The 22283-nt window shown below is 38.7% G+C and overlaps 1 protein-coding gene across 2 annotated transcripts in view; it reads left to right on the top strand.

The window, feature by feature from the left end:
* Positions 1–22283, top strand: part of RNGTT (RNA guanylyltransferase and 5'-phosphatase) — a 457144-nt gene that overhangs the window by 232786 nt on the left and 202075 nt on the right. For both annotated transcript variants that reach the window (XM_074948099.1, XM_074948098.1), the window contains one exon: positions 8531–8599. In XM_074948099.1, the coding sequence (XP_074804200.1) occupies positions 8531–8599 (69 nt within the window). The remainder of the gene's footprint in view (positions 1–8530; positions 8600–22283) is intronic.

Here is a 22283-nt window from a genome sequence, read left to right as displayed (position 1 = left end):
TTGATACACCTTTTGCCAAAATCTTTATGTAATTGATCAAGGTGATTTTACTTAGTTGCTTGAAATATCAGGTAGCCATTCACACATTTAGTTTTTTTCATGGGCATGCATGTTTTCTCTCAATTTTTATAGTGGCTTTACTTGGAAGCCTAGGGTAAAATTTTCAAAAACACCTATGTCCCATTATGAAAAGTTTCTTAGTCCCAGTGACATTCAGTGAGTCTCAAGTACCTAAGTCACATTTAAAATGGGACATAGGGCTCTAAGTCACATAAGCATTTTTGAAAATTTGACCCCTATTCTCTCAATAATTTTAAAGAGACATTCCCAATAAATATCAAACTTATCAATGAATCAAAGGTAAGAGGTGCTTTATCTCAACAGGAGATCAATTTGAGCATGAGTTTTTTCAAAACATGAATTAGACATCCCTTTTCCTAGCCCCGTATTTCTTTTTTAACATATTCAATGTTTGTCCTATTGTATAAGGTTTACAGAGCTGCCAAGTGAGCTGAATCCTCAGTTAGCTTTTTGGATTTCAATTCTTATTGCCTGATCTGGTGAAGATGGCTAATGCTGTGGGAGTGGGTCTCGGTTTGCAATTAATGACATTCTCAAGCATTGTCCTAAGACATAGCCTCAGAAGATGTTTGTCCCCAGCCAGCTCCAGGTTGTCTCTTCTTCTTGAATGCTCTCTCAGGAAATAAAGTCGGAAAGCTGGAGCTCAAAACAGTGAGGGGGTGGGTGACAACAGCCCCAGGGCTTCCAATCACTTTTTATGGACCTAAGTTTGTAAAAAGTTATTGTCTGGGTGAGGTGGGGAAAGACAAATTAGTCATGTGCAAGTGGGCTTTGATGATAAAGTAACTGACCTAAAGTCAAAGCAGACATGAGCCACGCTTTTTTGAAGTGCTAAAGAGTTTGATTAATTTAAAATAAAATACAATTAATGCACCACTGAAGTTCTTGATGTAACCTAAAATTAGGGCTTCCTAAATAGCACATGGTAAGTTATTTTCAAAATATTTTTGCCCTTGCCATAACAAGGAAAAAACAGAAATCTCACAAGAAGCTTATGAAATCTCCAGTCAGATTGCTAGACAAAAAGATTCATATAAGCATTCAAACTTTGTTTACCCAAATCAGATTCCAGGAGGTATGCCCCCACAAGTAAGAAATCCACTGTACAGACCTTTAATTGGAGTATAACATGGAGTTCCTTTATTTAAAGATCTTTCTTTGTACAGACATCAGAGGTGAAAAACCACTTTACATCTGGCTCATAAAGAATAGGATGAAACATGTTCCCCTTAATACCAAAAAATATTTTAAATTAATTCAGATGCATCTATCAGTATTATTGCATGCTGTTAAAACACAGTAAATGTTAAGGGATCTGTGTCTCCTGCTTTGGGTATAAAACATCAACATGGATTTTTAAACATATCAGGTGCAAGTACTTGGGAGTAAATCAATTTTATATTGAGGTTTGTCAAATAAGGGGAAGCTTGCAGGAAGGCATGGAGATGAAGAGGTGATGAAATGGGTATTGAGGCCATTGTCATTGGTAGAAAGGAAGTGTGATGGAGGAAGGCAGAGGAGACCATGTCAGCGATATAGGGCTTGGAAGGCAAAGACAACTAGTTTAATACAACAGACAAAATACCCACACTGCAGATGTTTTACAGGGACATGATCAAGGTCTATCTCTTATTGGAGGGTGAGGGGAGGTATGGGTGAAGGGGAGGGGTGAGAGGAAGGAAGTGCAGAGACAGAGAGGATTACCAGGTTCCTTTTAATATAAGCAGTACTAAGTGCTAGTAATCTGTGCATGTCTCATTGCAAATTACGATATGCTTGAGAAAATCTGGAATTGTATTGAGATGCATCATTTACAGATCTAAAGCTGTAAATGCTGGCAGTCTTTTATTAGAGCGTATACCAGACCTATTAGGCTTGTGTTTAAAGATTATAAACATTATAGAAAATAAATGTTCTTAAAAGCTGGCTAAAAGTTAATTCACAAAGAAGACATTTAAAAAAGAATATTAGTGAGGGAGCATCGAAGACTGCAAGACTGATCTCTTGTGAACAGTTAGGATCTAATGAAGATTAATTTTCCTATCTTGTAACTAAATTTAAATTTACTTAAAATAAAACAAGTTATGAATTTTTAATGTTTCAGTGTACACTTCTAGATGCAGGTGTAAATACATTCTTTTTACATAGTACTAATGTCCTATTTGAGGCTGGGACTGTATCTTCCTCTGTTTCCGTATAACACCAAGCATATTGACATATAATAATAATAGTAAAAGATGCTTTTTGTTTTAATCTATCCTGTCAGGATGTCGTCTTACATCAGAATTTTTCAAGGTGTTAATAAAAGAGACTTTTTAAAAAGTTTTTAAAACATTTAGATAAAGGAGTTGTTTTGGTAATATGTTACCCATGGGAGAAAGAAATTCTCAGTTTAACAGAGCTAAGATAACGAAAAAGAAATATTTCTAGTGGTAAAAGTATTTGTGTCAATATAAAATAATATAGAGGCATTGGTCGCAGAACCATATTTCATTTTTCATTTCATTTTTTCTTTTAAAGCAGGGATTAAACCTCTTATGAAAAATACAGTGTATCCTCTCCAAATTTACAGTACTTTCTTTTTGAGAATAGAATGAATTTTTTGAGAAAATTTACAAGTAAATCCATTAGTTAAAATCAGATGCTAGATCATTTAAGAAATGTATCAGCTGTCATTATTTCTTTGTCTCAAATTATTTTTAATAATGGAATTACACTGACTCTTCAAACTTATAGCTAAAAATATAGCATGGGCTATATTGAAGAAATTAGGTTGTAATTAAGCTAATGATTAATGACTTGTATTTAATTGTTCTGATTACGTAGGTTGCAGACCTGGTCAGGTCAATAACTCAGATAACTCCTGAATATTATGTTTATATGATTTTATATAAGCTATAACTCAACTAAATTTTCTTCTAAGATAATTTGATCGCAAATCAAGTCTGAGGGAGGCTAAACGTGTGTTATTGATAGGTTGCTTGGCTCAGGTGTCACTGCCTTCTAAAGGTTCATTGGTTGCATGCTAGTGTGGGCATCAGTGCATGAAAGGCTCCCCTTGGCACTGCCTTGGCTCCACTATGTACTCTCAGGGGAAAGCACATAAGGGTGTCCTTAAAAAGCAGATAAACTGGAACGGAGGAGCCGGAAAAGCTCCGTTCCTCATTTCATGTAACACACTCCTCTAAATTAGTAAGACAGCTGTAAATTACATGAAGCTTGGTTGCTTTGTACTGTGCTGTTGATCTGATCACCCCTAAACCCAGTTTAGCTGGCTGGGACACTGGCTACTTTGAGCTGTGGTGGTTTACTGGCAGTGCTTAATTTGTAATGAAATAGGTGCTGGAGCTCAAACAATTTTTTTACTTTCATAAATGATGCATCAAGCCCAGAGATGCTGGGGTTCTGAATTGCCAATCCTAGAGGAGCCAGGGCTCAGCCCTGGCAAGCCCTGGTACAAATTAAGCACTATGTACTGGTGAATAGCTATTAAAAGTTAAGATTAAAAAGTGATTGTCTGACCAACTCCCATAATTTCCTGCAACAGTGAGTGAAAATATAAATCAATAAATAGAAAAAATGCTTAAGTAAACATTGATGATATTCCTTGAGATTGTAAAAAAATTAAAATCAAATTCCGCCAAGTCTGCACATGAGTCGTACATTTTAAACAGTTGTTTTCAGCAAATCAAAAGCCAGGATTTTCATATTAGCTGGAACAATTATTTTTATTCATGAATTGCTTTTTAAAATAAGAATAATAGAAAATGATTAAAATAGTAAACCATATGGAGGAAATATGTCCTCTTTTAGTGTTCAGTGTAGAGCAGGAAACTACCTGCAGTTAGTCAAGGGCTTCACGGGTAGAAATTCATACTAGTAAACTACTAAGAATAGCGTACCAGCAAAACTGGATTGTGTGCATAATTTATCTTTTTTGCACAAAGCATCATTGAAATGCATTGCATTTTATTTGTTCCCTGGCAGTCATCCCAGTTAAGCAGGTGTGCCATTTATCATGGTGCCGATTAAATAGATTACACTGTTCAAGTTAATTAGAAATGTTAACATGTTTGGTAAATTAAACAGGAAGATAGGAGGCTGATTTCAAGATGAATCTTGCGTATCTACAATTAGAAGTTTGTACAACTAAAAACGTATATTAAAATTTTGGTAGTGAAAAAGTAATATAAGTTTACTCATAATTCAAGCAGTCTTTTTTTGTTCATGCCACTGATTTTAGAATCTTCTTAAAACATAGAAGCATGAACATAAACATGCTTAAAACATAAAAATGTTTTAGACATTTTTTCAAATTCTGCAATATACAAGCACTCTCAGCATAACATAAAAGTCTCATGGCAAAACCCTTGTAATCCAGCCCCACTAAGACTACTTTACTTAATAAACCTTTATCTCTTATCTGTTAGTTTGTTTTCTGGGGTTTGGTCAATCAGAATAAATTGTAAGGCATTTTCTATCATGGTAGTAGTAGGCAAGAAAAACGACCTGTTGCTCTCTTTGCTTCACAACTTAGCTTCCCATATTGGACGAAAAGATGAAATAACTCCCTAACTAGTCTGCTGCTTCCACAACTCACAGGACAAGTGTCCATTATTTATAGGTCTCTACTGATTGACCAAGTGACAGAAAAACTAACAGGTATAGTAAGAAGGGGAGAAGTTATTTTTTTTGAGTTTCATCAGCAGAGACCACAAGTTTCTTAAAGGTGACCTTTGGAAGGGAGGAGGGAAATCCTTTTTTGCTTCTTAGTGTGGTATTAATGTTCTCACAGGTCTCTCTCTCTCTCTCTCTCTCTCATATTGGGAATATTATACTGAAAGATTCTGACAACTGTAAAATTTGAGAAATTATGACATGAGTAATGAGGGATTGTCATCAATTGTTAACAGATTTGTTCTTGGTTTTTGACCCCCTATTTAAATTCAGTGCCTAATGAACACTTGAGAGAGAGCATATTTTTCTTGAAGATTCAACGTCCTTGCCCCTTCAGTTAAGGTGGAGATTTCACAATACACATTCATGAAATCCCCATGATATCATTCAGCAAAACCAAGGAAGTTCAGATTTGACATTTTGAAAGTTAAGCGCCAAGCAGGGATTCAGGGGGTCTTTATGCTTCATATAAAGTGAGGAGTGGGCATCAAGGCAAAGGAAAGTTTTAAGGATGGATTTGAAGGAGGACAATGAGGTCACATTGTGGATGCTTACAAGGACCTCCTCCCATGCATAAGGGATGGCATGATAGAAGATGTAAAGGTACTAGTTTTTAAATTTGGTATTGGGTGATGAAGTCTAGAGTCATTTGCAGAGCAGAGGCAGGAGTAGATATCTTGATAGCACATGATAAGTAGGGTGAGGATAGGCCATGAAGGGCCTTCAAAGTTGAGGACAAGTTGTTTGATGTGGTGGACAAGCAGGGAGACAGTTGACAGATGCAAAGAGAGGGAAGATATGGTTGAAGTGATGAGTTAGGAAATTATCTCTGTAGCAGCATTTTGAATGGGTATAAATGGGACCAGGTGGGATTTGAAAAGGACAGAGAGGAGGAGGTTGCAGTAATTGAGACTTGAGAAGATGAAGACATGGGTATCAGTTTTAACTATATAGATAGAGAGGAAAGACCAGATCTTGGTATGGCCTGGATATGGTGATCTAGAAAAAGGGCTGAAAAACTAAGGGCCAGAGTATGGGCCTGACTGATGTGGGGATAGTGATGTCCATGGTGACTGACAGATGGAGGAAAGATCAAGAGCTCTGTTCTGCACATGTGGTGTTGAAGCTGATGGCTGGACCTCCATGACGAGATGTCAGAAAGACAAGCCTATTTTATCTTTGCGCATAAGAAAAACTTGTCTTAAGAGAGGGCCACTCTAAGCACTCTTATCATCATGTGGGGTTAGTCAGTAGGGCTTAATGCAGGAGTGTGAAGATCATTGGGTGTAGTATACTGAGAGGTGTAATTAATTATATACACAGCGCTGTCAAACGCAAAAAGTAAAGGGATACTTGAAATCTAATCAGTTTTTAGAAAATAAGTAGCTTCCAGGACTACATGTGCTCCTGTAGCCCCTGCCAATTTTTGTGGTCAGCAAACCAATGATGGTCCCAAGGCAGATCCTCCAGCAGTTCTGTCCAGAAAGGGATTGACATTTGAACATGTGAATAGGGTGCAGTATATGTACCTGACTGAGGTACATGCAAAGTGCATCTTTAGATGCCTCAAAAGTTGAGGAGAGTCTAAGTTCAAGTCTACAAGAGTTTCTACCTGATCAAATTGGGCAGCCAAGGACCTAAGGGAGCTAATCCCATGGGACTGGTAATTTTAGAGAAGCAGTGCTTTTCCAAATTATTTGAATATAAGAAAGCATTAAACACATTCTTAATATGATAAAATTTGGGTTTTCTGGTTTTGCTGGGTTTTTTTAAACTCAATTGTAATACTTCCTTATCCTAACTTTTTTTTTTAATTTAATTTATACAAAGATCAGGTCCGGGGCAGACAGCAACATGAAAAACAATCCCGATTAAAGATTTCATGCATAACCTGAAAGAGTCAGCAGTGCAGAAAAATACTTTATCAAGAGTTTTTTTTTAAACACGATCTCCAATGTGTTACATTGGTCAGCTAGAGCAAAGATTAGCAGCGACTCATTACAATTTACTTTGAAATGCAGGAACAATTATTTTTAATTTTGAACAATATCTAGTAAATATTCCAGATTTTTAATATGTTGTTTTTTCCCTAAATACTGGGATTTTCATGTGCCAGTCGAGCTCTGAAGATTAAAAAAAACTCAATCATTTTAATAGCTGCTGGTCATGAGTTTCAGTTGCAAATTTCAGACACTCAAACTATACGATTATCTGAGTACATGCTAGGACTTCAGATTCTAAATGTGGATCCTACAGCACTGAAAATTAACAACTGAATGGATCATTTTCAACTCAGCATCCAGTACTATACTGAAAATTAAGTTCTTTATCACATCTGAGAACTATTTTAAAATGTTTTTAATAAAATTATTTCTAAAAACTGTATAATGAAAGCAATAATGAATGATGCTTCTCATATTTTGTTCTTTATAGAGTGAAGATAAATGTTTCAAGTACCATATTTGTGTTTAAAATAAAATGTGTATGTCTGGCAAAAAAAAAAAAAAAAAAGGGTAAATTATCACATGCAGTTATCACATACAATCAGCCACAGTTGAAATAATTTTTTTTCTCAGGTGGGACACTAGCATTCTGATTATTTATGGTGTGTTGAGCTACACTGCTGTGTAGCATTATATCTACTGTTAGACACACATCTTTGGTAACTTTTCATGCTTTTAAAATTAATTCCTTACTCAGGGCTGGATTCTGATACTTACTCACCTTAAGTAGTAGCTTAGTTACTGAGTAGTCCCTGTCATTTAAATGGGATCATTCCGAGAGAGGCACTACTGGGCCAAAATTTTCAAAATTTCCTAAAGTTAGTTACATTTTTGTGTTTTATATATCTGTTTTTGCTATTTTATTTGATCTTGAGGTAATTGACTGATCTGTTAATTTATTTTTCAAACATTGCCAAGGGAGCCCACAGCTTTAGATGAGTATAGAGAAGTCAAGATTATAATTAATAAATATTATTTAGGTACCTATATAACTGGCCTGATTTTCAGAATTTCTGGTTACTCACAGCTTCCATGAAGTCATTTGTTCCCAGAGACTTCATATTTAGGTACACATTAAGATATGTGGTCACTTGACATAAATACTGACCCCTTTGTTTGGCTTGGTAAATATTTCTCTCAGGTAGATAAATCTAGATGTTCACCTCAACAGAAGTCAAACTCTGCTTGATATGTAACAGCATATTAATTCAGATCATGACTTTAATTAGTACAATAGTTTTTACTGGGATATGGAAGTTAAGAATTCTGCTTTACAAAAGCTTTGTATATAATCAGTAGAAGTTTTGTTTTATTTTCAAATATAATGTAATCTTAAAAAAAGTAGTATTTCATATGTTTGAAATAGCAACTGTTATTAATTGCATTTTTGTAGAAGCCTATCTTGTCCCATACTTGAACAGCTTTTGTGTTACCAGTACTTTTCTGAAGTATATAGAATCATCGTGTTTTCCAAACATCCTTTTTCTAACCCTAATGTTTTTCTCAAACTGGTATAATATCTTGAGGCATGCGTGCTACTTTTGTCGGCGTATTATTTGTAAATATGTTAATTTAATTCCACCAGGTCTGTTTTTTCTTTGTATTTTTCATGTTGCCCAGATTCTGAACCCAAGCTTTAAATGGTAATCTAGTTATTTAAAAAAGTGGTTACTGAAGTACTATGGAACTTTTGTCAATGTGGAATCTTGCAAATGAAACATTTTCCTCTATACTGGAAATATTATTTTTGTTTTGTTTTTCTTTTACAGCTTCTTGAAGGAAGTTTTGCCAGAGAAGTCAGTCATGAAGTGGATGGACTGATTTTTCAGCCTACAGGCGTAAGTTGCAATGGAACTTAATTTTATTATCTTAATACATTTAAAATATGGGATTGAAAACTTCCAGTTACATTCCTTCACTTGTGCTAATGAAATTTTTTTCACCATCTGCTACTAATGAACATTTTTCATCATCAAGAAGTCTTTGCTTTGGTGGAATTACTGTTGATCACTGCTTAATTTATCAGGGCTTGCCAGGGCTGAACCCCAGCATCTCTAGGATTGGCAGTTCATAGCCCTGGCACCTCCAGGTTTGCTGTGTCATTTATGAAAGTAAAAAAATTGATTGAGCTCTGGCACCTCTTTCATCACAAATTAGTCACTGCTGTAGATACACTGTTATTTCTGTTTCTCTTGGTTCTTAATAAAATTGCCATTACAGAAGTGATTGGAGTCTGTATGTTGTGTTCTGTGTGTCTTTGGAACCATTAACAGGAATTTAGTCAGAGGAGGAGGTTGCTATGTGTCATTCATGTGTGCAGTTTGGTACAATGACCAAAATAATAAATAGGTAAGCAGTTCCCCCTCATTCAGTTCTTGTTTTTATGGAGCCTGTGGATTGTTGAAGCATTGATCTGTGACCAACCACTGGAACCACAGTGATAATAGACAGATTAAGTACAAGTTGGTATTCAGTGACTTTACACAGCTGCTACTATTTGTCACTTGTGCAAACTAGGCTGTAAAGTATGAGATCTTTCTGTATGAGTAGAAAAAAGCATGAGATCTTTCTATATCAGTTACTTCAGAACAAAGGCTGAGTACTCAATGTAGTTGGTTTCCTCTGGGAAATTTTAAGTGTTGCTATGTTAAAATTTGTACAATGCATAGTATTTTAAGTGAAGATTGACTTTAAATAATTTGCATAATATGATACATGTGTGAATCCTCTCTAAGAACTGAGAGTAAAGATTGGGGTGCATCAAAAAGCTTCCTGAGAGAACTACAGATGGATCTGTCAGTTAACTGTTCTTAACAATGAGCAAAACAATACAAATGGCTAGTGCTCAGACTGGAAGAGATGAAGAAAAGGGAAGTAATGGTATATTATTTCCTCCTTCCACCCACCAGGGCTGCAGTTGACTTACTAATTCTCAATACAATGCAAGTTGATAGAAATGGCTTGCTGGAATGCTAGTGTGCTTTCTTAACTATTAAAATAAATCTCTTTTGAAAGCAATTAAATAACATAATTTCGTGATATGATCTCTTTCCATTTTGGTAAACAGTGTCTTTCTACTCACCCACAAAGCAAAGAGCTCTCTTTATCTTCCTTCCTTACTTGTAAGCATTATTGTTGGTGATGTCAGTCCAGCTCTAGGAATAGGACTAACCTGTGCTCTTCTCTGCTGGTTCTGCAGCAGCTAAACACAAACAAGTGACTGACTTGGCCTTTTTTTGTTTTGCTGTGGCAGAGTTGTAAGTTTAAAAAAAAAAAAAAAAAAAGACTATGAACTACTTTACTGAGCCTGTAGAACAAAATTCATAGTTCACTATGGTCTTGATAACACCACAGAATATTATTAAAATGTAAAATAATGGGGGGAAAAGGTTCCAAACACTTTGTATTGAATCGAAGAATTCATGTAACTTTGGTTACATAACTTTATTTATCACAGCCTTTTCTATCGTAAGTAGAATTGTCTAGGAGAGTATCCCTAGTCTTTCATTTTGTTGCAGGAAATAAGTGCCTATAACATTGGTGCATGTTTAGAATTTCTGCTTTCTGATTTAGCACATAGGGTAGTTTGTAACTGAATAAAAGCTTCATGAGATGTATAAAATGCTCTTAATTACTTTTTATTTTAAAATATTGGTGAGACTTTCATAGTGCAATTATTGATCAAATTTCAGTATATATTGTTTCAGGATTTATTAAACTTAGATTTGTTCGACTATTGTTAATCACTTATTTTTAGATTGAGCAGTGAGTAATTTTCTCAGTGTATTTTGTAACTTAAGTTGAGATAATTTAAAGGATGAACCAAAGTATTCTTTCAAAAGGAAATATTATGAATGTAGGAATATTAAACAACAAAAGTAAAATAGGCTTACTTAAACTGAAAGCCTGGGAATAATTGTTTGAGGTTGCTAATCCTCTGTTCTTATGTATTATGTATGTTTTAGAACAGTGGGAGACTTTATTGCATAGCAGCAATGTTTAAAAGTAACAGAGTGCAGTGAAGACACGTTGAGAATATTAAATTGAATTTTCTTATCTTTTTATTCTTAAGTTTGCAGTAGTACTAACAATGTTTTAGATGTTTTGCAAATACAGAGGAAGATACAGTCCTTGCTATTTTCAGTCTAAGAAGATAAAGACAGGTGAATGGTAGCGGAAGGAGCAGGCATCTTGGTAGATGGAGGAGAGGCCCTGAGATTTAGTCAGAGAGAGATCATTAGAACGCTTAATGAGAGTTGTTTCAATCAACTGAAGATGCTTGAAGCCATATTGGAGAGGATCCAAGGTGTAGTTGGAAAAAAGGAACTTGCAGCAATGTGTGTAAATATGATATCCAATGAGTTTGGAGATGAAGGGAAGAAGAGAGATGGGGAGGTAGTTGAAGAAGCAGCTGGAGTTAAGGAATAGCTTTGGAAGAATGAAGCCCAGATTATAATTATTGTGGGGGAAGGAGAATAGGAGATAGAGCAGGTTTGGAGAGAATGTCAGAATGGGGGCAAAGAAAGCCAGGAAGGGGTGGAGCCCCTGGATAGATGGAGGGATTAGAAGAGGCATTTTCAACAAATTTAATATAATTATATAAAACTCTGTATTCTGTTGTAATCTTTTTTAGATTACACTTGCACCCTGGGTCTTATTGTGCTAAATCCCTGTCTAATTATAGAATCAGAAATGTAGGACTGGAAGGGACCTTGATAGGTCATCTAGTCCAGTCCCCTGCACTGAGGCAGGACTAAGTATTTCTAGACCATCTCTGACAGCTGTTTGTCTAACCTGTTCTTAAAAACCCCCAGTGATGGAGATTCTACAACCTCCCTAGGCAATTTGTTCCAGTGCGTAACTCCCCTTAGAGGTTTTTCCTAATGTCCAACCTAAACCTCCCTTGCTGCTATTTAAGCTAATTGTTTGTTCTCCTTAACCACTGAGGACAAGGCAAGAATTTATCTGCCTCCTATTTATAACAACCTTTTAGATACTTGAAGACTGTTATCATGTCCCTGTTCAGTCTTCTCTTCTCCAGACTAAACAAACTCAGTTTTTTCAGTCTTCCCTCCTAGGTCATGTTTTCTAGACCTTTAATCATTTTTGTTTCTCTCCTCTGGACTTTCTCCAGTTTATCCACCTTTCCTGAAATGTGATGCCCAGAACTGGTCACAGTATTCCAGATGAGGCCTTATCAATGCTCAGTAGAGTGGAAGAATTACTTTCATGTCTTGCTTACGACAAACCTGGTAATACATCTCAGAATGATGTTTGCTTTTATTTGTTACAGTATTACATTGTTAACTCTTATTTAGTTTATGATCCACTATAACAGGGGTGGGCAAACTACGGCCCGCGGGCCGGATCCAGTCCTTCAGGGCTTTGGATCTGGCCCGTGGGACTGCCCCCCATAGTGCTGCAGGCCCTGCGCCGCTTTCAGAAGCGGCTGGCACCACATCCCTGGGGCCCAAGGTGGGGGCCGGCAGAGGGCTCTGTGCGTTGCCCTTGCCTCCAGGCACGACCCCCCGCAGCTCCCATTGGCTGGGAACGGGGAACCGTGGCCAATGGGAGCTTCGGGGAAGGTACCTGGAGGCCTGGCAAGGGCAGCGCACGGAGCCCTGTTACCCCCACCCCCACCCCCAGGGGCTGCGCAGGGTCGTGGTGCCAGCCGCTTCCTGAAGCGATGCGGTGTGGGGCCAGGGCAGGCATTCAGGGAGCGTGCCCTGGCCCCGGTGCATGCCGCTGCCACCCCGGAGCCACTTTAGGTAAGCAGCGCCGGGCTGGATCTCGAACCCCTTCTGCACCCCCAACCCCCTGCCCTAAGCCCCGTGCCTGCACTTCGCACCCCTCCTGCACCCCAACCCCGCCTTGAGCCCCCTTCTGCACCCTGCATCCCTGTGCACCCCAACCTCCTGCCCTGAGCCCCCTTCTGCACCCTGCACCCCCGTGCACCTAAACCCCCTGCCCTGAGCTCCCTCCAGCAGTCCACACCCCTCCTACACCCCAACCCCCTTCCCTGAGCCCCCTCAAGTACCCTGCACCCCTCTCTGTCCCAATCCCTTGCCCTGAGCCTATTCCTGCACACCGCACCCCCTTCCACAACCTGCACTCCCTCCTGCACCCCAACCCCCTGCCCTGGTCCTGCATACAATTTCCCCACCTAGATGTGGCCCTCGGCCCAAAAAGTTTGCCCACACCTGCACTATAACTTTCAGATCCTTTTCTATAGTACTCCTTCCGAGGCAGTAATTCCCATTTTGTAGTTGCGGAATTGATTATTGCTTCCTAAGTGTAAAACTTTGCATTTATCCTTACTGAATTTCATCCTGTTTATTTCAATCCATTTCTCCAGTTTGTTACATTCTAATCCTGTACTCCCAAGTGCTTGCAGCTTGGTATCATCTGCAAACTTTATAAGTGTACTCTCTATGCCATTATCTAAATCGTTGTTGAAGATATTGAACAGAACCAGATCCAGGACAGATCCCTCTGGGACTCCATTCAATATGCCCTTCCAGCTTGATTGTAAACCACTCATAACTAGTTTCTGAGTATGGTTTCCAACCAGTTATGCACCCACCATATGGTAGGTTAATCTAGACTGTGTTTCAGTTGTGTGTTTGTGAGAAGGGCATGTGAGACAGTATCAAATGCCTTACTAAAGTCGAGCTGTATCACATCTACAGCTTCCTCCTTTCGTGTCAAAGAATTAGGTTGGTTTGACATGATTTGTTCTGACATGATGCTTCCACCCCCCTTAGAAGGAGTCACCGACCACCACTGCCCTTCTTTTTCTCTTGGGAGTGGTGGTCCTGAACCTCCCAGCTTTGGAGGGTTCATGTCTTCTCTCCTCCACCTGTGGGGGAGATTCCTCATTGCCAGCATACCATTTTTAATTTTTACCAGGGGTGGGTTGGGAACAGGGGAGGAGCATTGCATGCTGCCAGAAGTAACCACCAGCCAGCTTCCTCCCTGTGAAGGAGCTGTGTCCTCCCCCTAGGTGGTGCTACTGCAGTCCTCTATAGCCACCCACTTCTCTAGCTCTCCCACCTGAGAGATTCTACCAGTAGGCACCCTTCACATTGGATTGTCTTCAAAGCCTGGCTTTCTGTGTTGGGAAAACAGAGGCCACAGTCTCCAAAGTTGCAATGTTCAATTTCTGTTACCTTGGGGAAGAATTCTTTCTATTTAAAGGTAGTCTATTCAGAGCATTTGTTCTTGGGCTCTGTGTTCTTTATTAAATACTAGGGAGGTAGTCTCATGCATGTGCAGACACTACTGCTAGCTTCAGGAAACGCTGATGTTGAGAATAGAGGTGGGTGGAGAAAGGTATTCTGTTTTGTGAAGGAGTTTGATATTTAAAAATTTGGTTTAATTCTGATTCAGAATGAAAACCAAAACATTTGATATTCTCTATAAAGAGGAATGGTGTCCCAGCTCTGGGGAAGCCCTCCAAGTGGGCTGTCCCAGAGCCAAACACCTTGGAAGCCCTGGAGACCCGACTCTAGGCAGTCTGCCTGGCTGGTTTCTGGATCTTTGTTGAAATCAGTCTCTGTAAAATGGTTTGATTTCAATTAATTGGAAAATTCGGATGGAAAAAGAAATTTTGTTGAAATTTTTCTGACCAGCTTTAGTGTACCTATTATGTAGAATGAGGTCTGTTTTCTTTCGTTTTCTTTCTGTACTTTTTTTGCTTCCCTCTAAGTTCCCAAGTATTAACTGAAAACTCAGCTTTGCTCTTTTCTCCTTCTGTTTGAAAACCAAATCACACTACACTTGGTTCATAAAAGTAATAGTGTTGATGTAATCCTCTTAGACTTCTGAGAAGGATCTGGGAGTTGTGGTGGAACAGAACCTCAACATGAGTCAGCAATGTGATGCTGTTGCAAAAAACGCAAATGCAATTTTAGGTTGCATTAACAGAGGCATAGCATGCAAATCACAGGAGGTGATGGTACCACTCTACTTGGTGCTAGTTAGGCCTCAGCTGGAGTACTGTGTTCAATTTTGGTCACCAATGTTTAGGAAGGATGTAGAGAAACTGGAGAGGATCTAGAGGCAAGCAACAAAGATGATCAAAGGGATGGAATGCAAGCCTTATGAGCAAAGACTTAAAGAACTGGATATGTTTAGTTTGGAAAAGAGATTAAGGAGGGGACATGATAGCAGTCTTCAAATACTTGAAAGACTGCCATAAAAAAATGAGGAAAAGTTGTTTTCGCTTGCCACAGAGGGCAGGACAAGACGCAATAAATTCAAACCACAGCATAGCAGATTTAGATTAAATCTCAGGAAAAACTTCCTAACTGTAAGAACAGTAGGACAATGGAACAGACTGCCTAGGGAGGTTGTGGAAGCTTCTTCGCTGGAGGCTTTCAAAAGAAAGCTGGATAGCCATCTGTCTTGGATGGTTTAGACCAGTGGTGGGTAGTCTGCGGGCTGCACGCAGCCCATTGGGGTAATCCGCTGGCGGGCTGCGAGACAGTTTGTTTACATTGACCGTCTGCAGGCAAGGCTGCCTGCAGCTCCCAGTGGCCACGGTTCGTCGTTCCTGGCCAATGGGAGCTGCGGGAAGCCCTCCATTGGTTTAGACCCAACAAATCCTGCATTTTGGCAGGGATTTAGACTAGATGACCCTTGCAGTCCCTTCTAAACTTATGATTCTATGATTCTAGACTTCTGTGAGGCACTGGTCTTGGTACCACTGGACATTTTGATTAAAAAACTAGAATAACATGGCACACATTAAACGGATTAAAAATTGGCTAACTGACAGGTCTGAAAACATAATTGTAAATGTGGAGTCATCATTGAACAGGTGTATTCTTAGTGGGGTCCTGCAGGGAGGAGTTCCTGCCCCTACGCAATTTAATATTTTTATCAATGACCTGGAAAAAAAAAGTCATCACTGGTAAAGTTTGCAGATGACAGAAAAATTGGGAGCGGCAAATAATGAAGAGGGTAACTGATGAAGAGTGATCTGAATCACTTGGAAATCTGGGCGCAAGCAAACACTATGCATATTAATGTAGCCAAATAGTAATATATACACTAAGGAACAAAGAAAGTTGGCCATCCTTACACGATGGGAGAGCCTATCCTGGGAAGTGAGCTTTCAGTGCAGTCTTATGGCCAAAATGTGATCCCTGGATATGTAAAAAGGGGAATCTTGAGCAGGAATAGAGAGGTTATTTTACCTCTGCATTGGTAGGCTTGGCAGGATATGATTTTAAATAGATAAATATTGGTAAATGTCAATTTCAGCTGACACATTGAAATCGACAAACAGAATATTCATGGGTAACAGTCAGTGGAAATGCAGCTCCCGCCCTGCCTGCTTTCCCGGGACCTTGTGCTTTCATGGATGAGGTGTCAGAGCCCTCAGCAGTCTTACTATCATGGGAGCGAATGAACAGAGTGTGGCAGCAGAGGTCAGAGGGTTCCCTGCACAGGTGCAGAGCCAGTCACCTTGGATCCCTGCAGGCTATAAGTGTAAAGAAGACTGCAGTCCTGTTGGGTCAGGATGTTGACGCTGATAAATTGGAGGGGGTTCAAAGAAGAGCCATGAGAATGATTAAAGGATTGGAAAACATACCTTATAGAAATAGAATGAAGGAGCTCAATCTATTTAACTTAACAAAGATAAAGTTAAGGGGTGACTTGATCCTAATTTGTAAGTACCTACATGGGGAACTAATATGTTGTAATGGATGCCTCAATCTAGCAGACAAAAGTATAGCAAGGTTCAGTGACTGGAGCAGCTTACCAAGGGTTGTGGTGGATTCTCTAAAAATGGCAATTTTTAAATCAAGCTAGGATGTTTTCTAAAAGATAGGCTCTAATTCAAACAGAAATTATTTCTGGAAAGTTCTGTGACTTGTGTTATTCAGGAAGTCAGACTAGAATTTCACAGTGGTCCCATCTGGCCTTACAATCTATGAATCTACACTCTTGATCCTGATGTACAAAGCAGGGAAAAAAGGGCTGGCATACCAAACCTGAATCCTGCTTATGTACATTAGTTAATCCATTTGGTCACACTACCCTTTAAAATATTCAAAACAAATTCAGTGATCTTCTTAATTATAATAATTTATTTCTGGTAGTGCCTGTAGTATGCTAAGTGCTTTAAGGTCTAGAAAATATGACCTATCACGAAAGACTGAAAAAACTGGGTTTGTTTAGTCTGGAGAAGAGAATACTGGGGGAGGGACAGGGGACATGATAACAGTCTTCAAGTACATAAAAGGTTGTTATAAAGAGGAGGGTGATACATTTGTTCTCCTTAGTAACTGAGACCAGAACAAGAAATAATAGGCTTAAATTGCAGCAAGGGAGATTTAGGTTCGACATTAGGAAGAACTTTCTCACTGTAAGGGTAGTTAAGAACTGGAACAAATTACCTATAGAGGCTGTGGAATCTCCGTCACTGGCGGTTTTTAAGAACAGTTTAGACAAACAGCTCTCACGGATGGTGTAGATAATATTTAGTTCTGCCTCAGCACAGGGGACTGGATGACCAATCGAAGCCCCTTCCAGTCATACATAACTATGATTCTACAGAGGGTCAATGAGTAAAGCCTCCCCTTTGCTCTGCCTTTCCAGACATACAGACTGTACATTTTCACAAATAATGTGGGGAGAGTGATGGAGGTTCTTGACCAGTATACAATTGAAAACTTTTTGTAGGCGGTTTCATAGTAACTCTTGCCCATTCTCTCCCATACCAGTTACCCTCTAACAGCTGCACTGTGCGACACAAAATACAGATTTTTTTCTCTTCTTTCCATTTTGTTCCTTTACAATTCTTTCTCTTTTCCCTTTTTTCCCATTCTTTTAAATTTCCCCTTCCTTTCCTGCCATTCCTCTGTAATCCTGCCTCCCTTTCCCTTCTCCATTTTTTGAAGTACCTCTGATATAGGACCAAACTGCTGGGTCAACTCCCTCTGATCAGCTGTGATCCCTCTGCAAGAAAGGGGTTGGCAGAGCAGTGACTGAAGCTGAGTGCTGATTAGAGGGAGTGAAACTGACCAGTGAACAGCTTCTAGGAAAGGTATGTCTCCCCATGTTTGTGGCCCAGATCCTGAATGAATTTGCCCTGTAGTTTGTGGGTAAAAGCCTAATACATTGTTCGTAGTTTCTTAACATCTATTATATAACTTCTGAATTTTTAGAATAATTTGTTCTATAGGGTGAATGCAAAATTATTTATAATTTTGTACACTCATTGTGGAACATTTGCAGTTTGCCATCCTGTGTTTTTAATAGTTTAGTCAAACTGTAATCTCTAAAATAGCTTCTTATACTTAGATGTCAGGATCAGTTCTGTGACCTGTGCCCACTCATCAGTAAAATTACTTCTGCTATCTGCCTTGTAAATCATAAACCTCACTGGGCCTCTGTAGTCTGTCTGAGAACACCTAATCTTCATGGTAGCAACCTCTTCAAAACTGATTTACCAGCTGCCTAACACCATTATTATGCTCTTCTTGAGAAAGGGGTAGCAGGATTATTTTATTCTAAAAGCTCCCCCCAAAAAAGTTTGTTGGCCACAAATAGTGAAAGTTTACAAGACATCTGATGCACTTTTTCTAGGCACCCATGAGAGGTTTGCATCAGTATCTTTAGTCTTTCAAATGCCTGTTTTCACCTCTTAAGTCCTCTGATATTTTTACAGTGGCTCATGCTGATTCCAATTTGACACCTTTGTGTACTCTTAGTTTGAATGAGGCATAAACCGCTCCCCTCTCCCCCCCCCCGAAAAAAACATGCCCCCTGTTCCTCTAAGATAAGCGCACCATTTTGTATAGTAAACTGACTCCATTGTCTAAAATAAGCTCTCAAAGTGTCACTGAATCCTTTCAGCCTCATAACTTTTCTCTATATGCAACACCAACAAGAAACAAAATCACTTGCAAGAAAAGGAATAAACAGTTATATTTTCATTCCCAGGTAACAATACATGCGGTTTTTGTATTAAACCCACCCACCCCAATCTTCACAATCTCACTGGTAACTTGGAATACTTGATTGCCTATTAATTGCTTACACTATTTCCGTTATAGTGACCAGATTATCAACATCCTTCATTATAAAAACTTCACCCCAAATCACTAATGACTACCATTGCATGAACTGGCTTCAAAAGATCATGTTTTGTGTCATTAAACAGTGCCAAGTTCACTTCAACCACTTCATATGATCTCATTGCTGGTTTCAATGTTTGGCTCAATGTGTCTTTTGAAAACTGCTCTGGTAGTTGGAAAACATTTGCCAGTAACTTAAATCCTGTAAGTCTGAAACTAAGCTATCACAGTCTACTCTAATGAGTGATGGGTTTTTTTGCATTATTATTTCTTCTATTACAGTAGCACTCATAGTGCAAAGTGGTGTACAGACATAGAGTAGATAGAGTCCCTTCACTGAAAGGGAGGGAAAGGGACTATCAAATATTTAAAGTTTTATATACATTATTTTCCTATACAAATATGTTTTCTGTTTTAAGTTTTGTAATTCCCCAGTAGTCCCTGAATCTATCTGTTATTATTTCCAGCTCATTTCCTATGGACTTCACAAGCAGAAATGATTCTTGAGAGGAGGAGAGCATTGCCCCTCAAATCTGTATTGACTTGTGCTATTAAAACCCTTTTTGTTACATTACTTATGCTGAACATCTAGCTGGTTAGGTGGGATTCCCCCACATGAAGAACATTTGTGACTAAATCCATTACCAGTCAAAATGGCTGCTTCTATGCCAGCATGTATCTTTCATGTTGCTGTAGGCTGCCTTTTAATGGAGAACCTGCTGTCAGTTTGCTGAAATGGCACTGACCTTTACAGCAGCATTTTCTGGCCATGAATGGCTATCCATTATTCTCAATTTCTATAGCAGGGTTCCTTGCAATTCTTCTCTCAAATTGCTAATTGTATCTCAGCAATACAATCCCATCATATACTTTATGGATATTCAAAAATTTATTTTGATAAGGCACAGTATATCTTAAGGATTTTTTCCATGACTATACAGGCCATAAGTTGGATGGAACTTTAGGATTGTCTTGGCCATCTTGAGGGGGTTATCTTATAATCTCTCTTTAGGGTTTGGTTTTGTTTTTTAATCAGGGTCCATGTTTTGGACACCAAAAGATAGGGAACAGATTCCATAGTTAAGCACTGAAATAAAAGTGATTTTTCAGGAGTGGTGAATATGTGTAACTCCCTTTGACTTAAGTGGTAGCAGAGGATGCTCAGCATCTCAGAAAATCACATCACTTTTATTTAGGATCTCCCTGCCTACATTTTCTTCAGGTTCATTTTCTGCAAATGTGCAAATGTATGTGCTATTTACCTAACTTGAACTTCTTGTTTAACCTGATTCCCTTCATCTGCGTGCATAGATGTCACTGCTGTTCAGTTCTTAATGAATGTGTCAGTTCTCCTAGCTATGGTCTCTTCTTCACTTATGGTGTACACTATCTAAAGTTCTTTGTCATTTGTAGGGTATTGAATTCCCTTTGCTTGTTTGCCACCTACTCATGGAAAATACCCAAATTTGGTCTAGAACTCTGAAGTGCAGTTTAGACATCCCCTGTATCACAGAATAATAGAATATTAGGGTTGGAAGAGACCTCAGGAGGTCATCTAGTCCAATCCCCTGCTCAAAGCAGGACCAACACCAACTAAACTAAATCAGACTAGACAATCATAATGGTCCCTTTTGACCCTAAAGTCTAGATTAACTCATGTTACCATTGTCTGACATAGGATTGTTGATAGGCATTATGTATTTTCTACATATATCAGCAGTAGTCATCCTAAAGGTTTTCCATTTACCTTAATGGGGCAGTCTGGGTATATTTCATCTGAGATATCCTACAAAGTACACTAGTTATGCCTGTCCCCACTATAAATGTCAACAAATGTAAGGTTTCAGAGTAGCAGCCGTGTCAGTCTGTATTCGCAAAAGGAAAAGGAGTACTTGTGGCACCTTAGAGACTAACCAATTTATTTGAGTATAAGCTTTCATGAGCTACAGCTCACTTCATCGGATGCATACTGTGGAAAATACAGAAGATGTTTTTATACACACAGACCATGAAAAAATGGGTGGTCTGTGTGTATAAAAACATCTTCTGTATTTTCCACAGTATGCATCCGATGAAGTTAGCTGTAGCTCACGAAAGCTTATGCTCAAATAAATTGGTTAGTCTCTAAGGTGCCACAAGTACTCCTTTTCTTTTTAACAAATGTAAGGAGTCCTTTGTTGAATGTGGATACTAGAAGCTTTCTTTTTTAAAAAAAAATGGGAGACTTGTGTTCCATGCAGACTAATAATTTCATTTGGTTATGTAGTACCCGTGTCTTAGTGTGAAACTCCAAGGAGCTTGTTGAGTAGGCTTAATGCCATCCTGATAGTTGTGCATGATTTTACATATTGGCAGCCAAAAGATGAGTGACCATGCATGTCAGATATGGGTGCTGAAGGCATGGTTTTCAGCTGAGAACACCAAAACAGGCTTTAGCTTTAGCAAATATGCCTATGGTTAAAGCAATGATCTGTGTGTAATGCAGCATTCCCCACACTGTGCTACTCTATGTAAATGTTGGAAAATATGTAGAGTAAACATAGATAATTCCATTGCTGAATAAAGCAAGTTTATGGCCACTTTAGTGGGAATTCTTCACTGAATGACATGTCCAAACTTTTGGATCTTCATAGTGAGGTGGATCCACTCCCAGCCCTTCACATATGCATACTATTAATGAAATGGTCAGGTGCCTCCATGGCTCTGCCTCTACCTATTCAAGATCCAGCACAGAGCTTTCTCAGGGTGTGAGAGGTGGTGGATAAGAGGAGGAGCTCTTGGAATTGAACTGAGAAATGTACATAAGCTCTCCCCTATCCCCATGTTACAATGGAATAACTAAAATAAACTGAATGCATCCTGAATCATTAACCTCTCCTTCTCCACTCAAATTGAATGATTTGGGAAAATATCTTCAAGAGGAGTCTGCTTTCTCCTGTTTATATTTCAGTAGTAGGGCTAATAGATTCCTAGTACTAAATTAGCTTCTTGAGACCTCAGAGTTTGCACAAAGATCTTTTATAAAACTATTTTTTTCGCTGAGCTATTGATATAAACTAACATAGCAATTTTTCACTTAGCTGTCGATAAAAACTAACAGTTTATATCAGAATGTTAATATGTAAATTGATCTTCATTTTGCTGCTGTAGCAATCCAGCGTATCAGCAGTACATCATAAATAGACTTCATGCTAGATGCAAATGAGTAAGAACAGGGTTGTGAAGCCTGGATATTTTTCAAAGCATCACTCCCTCCACCAAACAATTGAGTGTGTTTAGTACTTTTTGAACAGCTAGCAACTATTGGAAGGCAGTACATCTGATTATATGGTTCTGTATATAGCTGGCTAGCTTACTTTGCATTCTTCCGTCTTCAGTGTTGAGTTTACTTGGAATGAGAAACAAGCAACTGGTAAAGTATGTGAAAAAGTTG

The sequence above is a fragment of the Natator depressus genome, chromosome 3 (assembly GCF_965152275.1).
Source record: "Natator depressus isolate rNatDep1 chromosome 3, rNatDep2.hap1, whole genome shotgun sequence".
NCBI classification, from domain to species: Eukaryota; Metazoa; Chordata; order Testudines; family Cheloniidae; genus Natator; species Natator depressus.
This window is presented reverse-complemented; position numbering and strand designations above follow the sequence as displayed.